This window comes from Pteropus vampyrus, unplaced genomic scaffold (genome assembly GCF_000151845.1).
Source record: "Pteropus vampyrus isolate Shadow unplaced genomic scaffold, Pvam_2.0 Scaffold232, whole genome shotgun sequence".
Classification (NCBI taxonomy): Eukaryota; Metazoa; Chordata; class Mammalia; order Chiroptera; family Pteropodidae; genus Pteropus; species Pteropus vampyrus.
Window position 1 is genome coordinate 141,088 of NW_011889013.1, and position 8,046 is coordinate 149,133.

Genomic DNA, 8,046 nt, shown 5'->3' on the forward strand with positions numbered 1-8,046 from the left:
AGGAAATGATATGAATTTTTAATTTTTAAATAGTTGTAAAGGGCTTTTATAGATTCACAGCACTGCACTTTAAAACATCCCTCATTAGAAGAGGCCTTTATCTTATAGTTTCCCAAACAACTGGCAAACTGCCCATGAGATGATCTCAGTTCCTAACTGAGATTTCTCTGCCATCTCTCACTCACTTCACGAACCCCCTATACTCTTGACTGCCACCGTTCAGCGTATTTCAAAGGGTTACTGGGATCTGGGTGAGAGGTTCACAGAATTTCAAACAGCCTGCAAAGCACCATCCACCGCAAGATGGATTGTGTTAATTACCTTCTCTTCAACATGGCTGCCAGAGGCCACCTCCCACAGCTTGGAGACAGGTCTGTAATTCAAATTAGTTTACTGGCTTTCGTTCTTGACACTACGCTGCTCTATTCATGAAATCTTTGTGATAATTCTGAAATCATAATGGGGCTGAGTGAAGATTTATTTTGTTTAGGACTCCAGCCAATATTGATTTACTGACACTTTGAGAAATGCTTCCTTTAGTTTCCTGGCACTCTGGGTTTCTGGGTGCAGGCATTGATATAGCTAAGTTTTGTTAACCCAAGACTTAGAAAATTAGGCCCTGAGGTCACCTGAAAAATCCTTATTCCTCCGAGGTCACCCGAGAAATCCTTATTCCTTAGTCCTCGTAAACAAATGACATTTGTTTAAAGCTGTTCTAAAATACCCACTCCCCTCCCTCCGGCTACAGGTCGCTCTCTGCCCTACGTGGCATTACCTACAGGTCCGCTCGTGGACACAGCTTTATGGGCTGAGACGTCGCACTAGTCTCCACTGGACTAACCAATAATATCTGAACGAAAGATTCCCACTCATAGAGTCATTTTGTAACCCAACTTTAGGAAGTAAAGACATTGTTTGTCAGATGGTGTGAATTGTATAAATCGGTTCTCGGCGGGTTTTAAGATAAACATATACAATTAATCGGAAAGACAAGTATCATCTTGTTAGGAAGCTCTGTAATGAGGGCAGTTTCTCAAAGTATGGCACAGAACAATCTAGAATCAACTGGGGAGCTTGTTTAAAGAACAGATTTATAGAACCTGATTCCAGACCTTCTGAACCCAAATTTCTGAGGGTGTTCATTTTCAACGACCTCTCCAGGTAATTTTTTTGTACATTAACTATGAATATCTTGGAATGATGGTTTGATTTCTAAAGTGGCATCATTTAACCTACTAATTCTTTATTGAGAACTTATATATTCTGTGTTGCACTGGGTGCCCAGTCCTGCCCAGCAGACACTTACAGTCTCCACCAAGGGTTAGACACTGTTGCTTAGTGTCAGGTTGTAATGCCAAGGCCTCAGGATCTTAGGGTCTGATTAGAAAGATGTGGAAAGGGCATGGCAAAGTAGCATTTCAATATGGAATATGGGAACTGCATGTATAGAGTCACCACGGAGGCTATGGGAACACCAGGAGTGAGGTTTCGTCAGACTAAGGGGGTAGGGAGTATGGGATGGGAAGGGAAGGGAAGAGCCATTATCAGACCTGTGGGGGTTATGTCACCTGTGGCTTCGAGGGCACCTCGCACTGGTCTGAGCTCCTTGTTTGTTCCCGCCTAAAAGAAATTAGATCAGGACAGATAATTCCATCTATAATTCCATTTATAATCAGGATGATAATCCCATCCAAGATACTCTCATCTACAGCTTCATTTACAGATAAGATCCCTTGATTATTCGTGTACATACTTGTTAGTCCTCATATGCACACACTCTCGCATTTAAGACCTATGAAAACAGGACTATTGACTTCATTTTTGTATCCATCTCAATGCCTTGAAAATAGTAGATACGCCATAAATATTCATTAAATCGAAGGTATTTGCCACATCATTTCTTAAACGACTTCCTTGATAGCCAAGAGCTCTGTGCCTGTAGAGTAAATATTTTGCAACGCTCTCCCTCACATATAATCATAGCCAGAAGCGAATGAGCCAAAGTCATGGTTATTACCATCGAGAGTCAAGAATGACTCATAAGTCTATTCCAACAATCAGGGATGATGATCTAAGAGAGCGCAGGGCGAGCTCTGAATCCAGTTCGCAAACAGTACTGCGGCGGCCCTCCCATACCTGTCTGCACAGTTAGATCAAATTAGGTGCCAGTTCTTCGGCACTGTCACTTCTCAGGTCCCATCCCTTTTCACACCATAATGCAATTCTTATTCTGTCGCCTTCTGCGTTCAATTTAAAGTCTGCCGAGCTTGGGGACTGTCTGTATTGTTTGCCACTGGCCTGAGCGTCCCGTTCAAATGAAGGCCCTCACAGTATCCCACACCGCCAATAATGTGTTAGCATCAGCAGCCTACATTTCTCACATTTATGAAGTCGAAGCAACAACATGGGATAGCGTCTGTTCTCTCTACTCTTACATGCAGGAATGCATGTTTATGTAGTTGACGGCTGAATTAATAAGCTTTAGGGAGTAGAAATATGGGGAAAAGCCACCTGTTACCCTCTAGGCATGTCTGCTCTAGAGGTGAAGAGAGAAAACAATATGAAATGGTAGTTGACGAAGTACCAAGTTGACATTACCGGCAGAATCACAGGAAAGGGAGAGAACCGAGAACGGCTGAGACCAAAAAAAAAAAAAGAGTTACTGGAAGTGGAAGCTCCATTTTCCTAGTTATAATTATCCAGGCTAGTCTGTCCGTGTGTGTGCACGTGTGCGTGTGCGTGCGCCGTTGAGAGTAGATACTGAACTTCCTGTGTATGTGGCCGAATTACGCATTTCTTTTCTTCCTCTGATCTAGGTTTGCCAAATTTGACAGCCATTCAGGAGCGCCTCTGATGAATGTCTTCAGTCTGGATATCCGGAAATTGTCCGATTCGCAGTCTGCTTGGAACAGCTGCTTTATTGGAAGGAAGTGAGCAGCTGGATCCTTGAGAAAACACGGTTTAATTTGAGCTATATATATATTTTTAAATCTCGGTTTTGCCCTCATAATTGTAATATGCTCTTAAAAATAATATTAATTCATCTTTCCCTTGCAAACGCTAGCAGTCGAAAGGGAAAGGACTCTAAAATGCAGCAGAGAGCAAACCACCTGGGTAAAGGTCGCCCTACTATTCCCCAAGGCAGCGGTTCTCAAACATTAATTTGCATTAGAGAATTATGTGGAGAGGCAATGACAACACAGATTCCTGGGCCTGCCCACATGGACCTGTCCCTCGCCGAACTGCTTTAACTGAGTGATGAAAGCAAGTTTGTATAACTAACATCGACTTAAAAGTAAATAAATGCGGTTTATCCTTAAAACATAATATCAAAAAAAGGTCATCATTTTTCCCCAAAGAGAGGCTCAATATTTGGTGGTTGACAGCAGACGTCAGGGGCTAAAAACAACACAAATTTACCGTTTCCCGATTCTGGAGGTCGGAAGGCCAAAATCAAGGCGTTGGCAGCACTGCTCACTTTCTGGAGGCTTCGGAGAGACAGAGTCTTCCCGTCACGGTGAACCGCTGGGACTTCTTCGGCCACGCCATGCTTCCTGCCTCCTCCTGTCCTTGCTCATGCTAGTCCCTTGACTGGGTTGCCCTCCCCTGCCTGTCCCTCGTGGAAATCCCTCGGTCTTGTAGAGTCCCCTCAACTCTCACTGCCACTCGAGAAGCTTTTCTCGAGTCCCCCGGGTTGATTCGGGGTCCCCTTTCCTCGGCTCCTGTGCCCTCGGTCCATGCCTCCTTCATGTTTCTAAGACTGAAACTCTTGTTTGTTCCTCCACATGTCCCCACCTTGTCCCTTCGAACTCTACACAGGGTTAAATACTAAACAGGTCTTCCGAAGCAGTTGTTGACTGAGTTTGAAGACGATGTGGTCATCGCTGTCCCCAGACGCTTCTAGGTATTCACAGTTTCTGCTCCTCCGTTATACCTGAATACCTAGAATTTCTAACCAAGTGTTTTCTCAAAGTGCTTTATGCGTTCGGGCTGGAGGTGTTGCTGCCAGTGGCTGAAGCTCGGGGGAAAACGATTCCACGACTGTTGGTTTGCATGCTAGGGGCTGTTGTAGGGCCTTAGCTGGATTTCAACAGGTTTCGCGGTCATATTTTAGCTCTCCTGCCTTCACAAAGAGGCTGGAGTTTGATCCTCTGCGGATTTTGCTATTTCAAGTCAATCGTCAAATTTTAGTAGGACAGATCCACCAGCCAAACCCAACTCCAGGGTTTCCACAGAACATTCTGAACCTGGATCTTCAGTACGTGAATGCCGTGGCTCCTTGTCTGCTCAAGAAACAGCTGACTTTGGAGGAAGAAGGACAGCCTGCTCCATCTCTGCAGGTGGCGGGACCTTTCACAGCGGGGCAATCCATGGCCTTGGCCTCACAGCAACTACTGAAGTCAGTCCAGGTCAGCTGCCGTGTGATTTATTGTCACATGGGCTCCTCGGTTCCCTTCTCTCTGCCGGCACCCTTCCAGACCTGGAGCATGCTAAGAGACCTGCACTGAGTTTACAGCCCAAAGTTGGTTCCTGTCCCCAACAGCAGCGTTGAGTTAGTGTACAAAAGGTAGGCTTGACTGGGGAGGATAAATGCAGATCGACTATCTCTACTCTGCTATTTAAAGTTAACATGAAGGTGAACAAAGCAATCATGAGCTTTAAGCTTCATTTAAAGCTTTGTGAACATACAAAAAGAGGGTGGGTTTTAGAAGGACCCGGCTGAAATCGAATCCTGCTCCTCCATTTATTCGGGGGAGTTCCTTAATCTCTGGGTCTCAGTTGCTTTCCATATAAAATGGAGATAATAATTCCTACTTTTCGGGTTGCTCTGAGAATTATTGCTAATGTGCTTTTTGGGGGAGAAAGGGGGTGGCTTTACTCTCCTCCCCACACTGTCTGCTTTAGTCATCTGTTTCTGACTAACAATGTTAGCCCAAGCCTAGCAGCTTAAAACAGCACTCATTTATGGCCTTACAGTTTCTGGGCACAGTTGAGCTGGGTCCTCTGCAAGGCTGCAATCAAGGTGTCAGCCAGGACTGGGGGAGGTTCCTCTTCCAAGCTCACATAGCTGTTAGTGGACTTCAGTTCCCTGTGCCTCCATAGCGAGGGCCTCCCCCGCGGAGCCCTCAGATGTGAGCCCAAGCTGAACACGTCTTGTCTGTAGCCTTGCGGAGGACCCAACTAAGTTGTGTCTGGCCTCCTGATCCAAAGAAACCGTGAGATAATGAGGGTGTCTTCTAATTTGCTGGGCTTGTGGCACTACTGTCAGGCAGCACGACATAACCCAGTGTCCGTGAACTCTCCCCCGAGTTACTATGAAGGTGTAATCCAAGTGAAAGCATGTGTGGCTCCGCAAGGCGACTTCAGAACAAGTCAGTTGGCGGCTTCCTGCAGCCAGATCAATGCCCACGAGCCCCGCCGCTTAGAGCAGCTATTATCACCTTAAGCTCCACAGGGGACAGAGGCACACAGAGCCCGACTGCTGACGTGTGAGGAGCCGGGAAGACTTATTCGTCATTGGATGTCATCACTCTGCCAATGGCCAGCCTGGTTCCTCTGAGGCTCCCATTTGTCATTGCAGCCGCAGCAGCAGGCAACACGGCTACAGAGGACAACGTCTGTAGCACGCGATAAATTTTCCACTCCTTGGGAATGAATGACCTTGCTGAAGTTTATAATAGTAATCAGAATATTACCTTAGGTGCGTATGTGATGCTACCGTCTCATTCATCCATTCGTCCATTCATTATTCTGTAAATTTGTATTCAGTCCCTACCATGTGCCAAGAGCTAGTCTAGCCCCTGGGGATATGACGATGAAGAAGACACATGAGGTTTCTGTGCTCAGGAGGCTGCATATTTAGGTAGCTTCCTTTCACTCTGTGAAATAGGCGAAACAGCCATTTAAAAATATGGAAAACAGTGTAAAACAAATGTGTAATTTAAAAATTATTGTAAGGCAGATGCCCTTGTGAGACCCAAACATGACAAGACAGAACCTGCTACACCCTCAGAATAACCACTGTCCCATTTCTATAGTGATCACTGCTGTACCCCTCTTTGGAGTTTATCACCGGTGTTTATTCCTAAATATCATACTGTAGCTCTACCCGTTTTTAAAAAAAAATATGCCGTTTGTCTTTCGAGTCTCTTTTAATGCATAGGTTCCCCTTCCAACTCCCCCCTCCACCTTTGAAGTTTGTTTCTTGTGGAAATTGGATCCTTTGTCCTATAGTTTCCTCGACCGGAATTTCTGCTGACTGCATTCCTGCGGTAAATATCAGTATTTCCCTCAGTCTTCTGTACTTCCTGCCAAGGGCGAGTTGATTACAGAGGCTTCATCGGTTGCTGTTTTAAGTGTTTGGGGTAGAACTATTCCACAGGTGCTGTCATAGTTCTCATCAACAGGCACTTAATATCTTTTTGTGTTGGTAGCAGCCATTTCTGTTCAATGTTTAGATCCTTAATTCATTAGGGGTCGAAAATTGATGACATTCCCATTTGAGCCTGTCTTCTGCATTTATGTGTTGGGATACGTCTGCAGAGAGAAACATCTGCCATCTGATTACACAGTGATTCAGCCTTTACAGGAAAGGAAGGCTGAATGCTCGAGTCTTTCCCTTTATTTGCCAATTTTCAAAGAGTCAGTTCCTTAGCACCTTTCAAAAATTACCAGGATACTTTTTTTTTCCTGCAATTTTTAAAAAAATTTAATTTTTTTTATAGCAGTTTTAGGTTCATAACAAAAATCGAGAGGAAGGAACAGAGATTTCCCATATACCCTCTGTCCCAAGACATGCATGGCCTCCCCCATGAGCAATGTCACTCACCACAATGGTACATTTTTCTTTTCTTTCTTTGTTTTAAACTAAAAATGAACTTACATTGATACATCATACTCACTAAAGTGCACAGTTTACCTTAGGGCTCATTCTTGGTATTGTACAGTCTATGGGTTTGGACACACTGACTCGAAAGTTTATATGGAGAGGCACATTCTCACGATGGATGAAAAATGAGGATTTTAAAAATCTGCACTTAGGTGAACGCACACAGTTCAAACCCACGCTGTTCAGGGTCAACTGTATTTTTGATCCATGGTCAGGAATCCATGTATGCGGAAGGCCAACTAAAGTTATGGTCATATTTTCAACTTCGCCAGTGGTCGGCGTCCCTAACCCCAGGTTGTTCAAGGCTCAACTGTGAGTATGTACATGTCATATATCCCATTGGTTCTGGTCTCTGGAGAACCCTAATACGGCAGGTACTATAGTCACCATTTTATAGATAACTTTAGAGAGGGGCAGTAACGTTTCCCAGGGCGCAGAGGGTAAGCAGGTGACCTGGGTGTGAAGCCTCGGCCGGTGTGGTTCCACAGCCCTTGCTCCCCCACCAGTGACTGCCCCTGAGAAGGGTTACGGAAGAGGGGTGGGGTCGCTCTCTCTGGAAATATTAACTCGGGAAAAAGTTTTCCATGGGGCAAGAGATTAAATGAAAAGAACCACCTTTCAGAAACAACTGTGACTTCTCGACCTTTTTCCTTGCATTTCAAGTTTCTCAGGTCTAGATCCTCAGAGATTTGACACAAATGAGATGCGACAGAAGAGAATCATCTAACATTGTCTGGTTCGCTTTACGGCTTCGGCCGGCAGAGGCTTCTGTAGCTGTTCACGGGACCAGGCAAAGAGCTGCCGCCGTGACGCAGCACCTGCTGTGTGCGATGCTTTATCTGCCTCATCCATAAGCCACAGCGCAGCCCTGCCAAGGGTTACTTCTTGTCATGCTGCCCCAATAGGCAAACCCATGTCAAGCCCGATGTGGGCCAGGCAGCCCTCCTTCATCTCCTAACCTTGCCCTTGGCCGGATGTGGCTTCCAAGCCTGCCTGCTTAACTGCCTCTGGTCAGGGAGTGACGTACCTCCTCCCTTACCTGCCACCAGTAAGGATAAGTCACCTACACACGGGGGCTGGGAAACAGAGGAAAGCACACGGTTCTTTGGCAAGCTCTAGCGGACTCTGCCACACCCTCATTTGAAATCACAGAGAGA

The 8,046-nt window shown here is 45.5% G+C and overlaps 1 protein-coding gene across 1 annotated transcript in view; it reads left to right on the forward strand.

The window, feature by feature from the left end:
• The window catches only part of TMEM71 (transmembrane protein 71), a 27,349-nt gene extending 24,066 nt beyond the window's left edge, over nt 1-3,283 (forward strand). Inside the window, exon 11 of the mRNA XM_023519709.1 lies at nt 2,817-3,283. Within this exon, the coding sequence (XP_023375477.1) occupies nt 2,817-2,934 (118 nt within the window). The 3' untranslated portion in view covers nt 2,935-3,283. The remainder of the gene's footprint in view (nt 1-2,816) is intronic.
• Nucleotides 3,284-8,046: the final 4,763 nt, after the last annotated feature.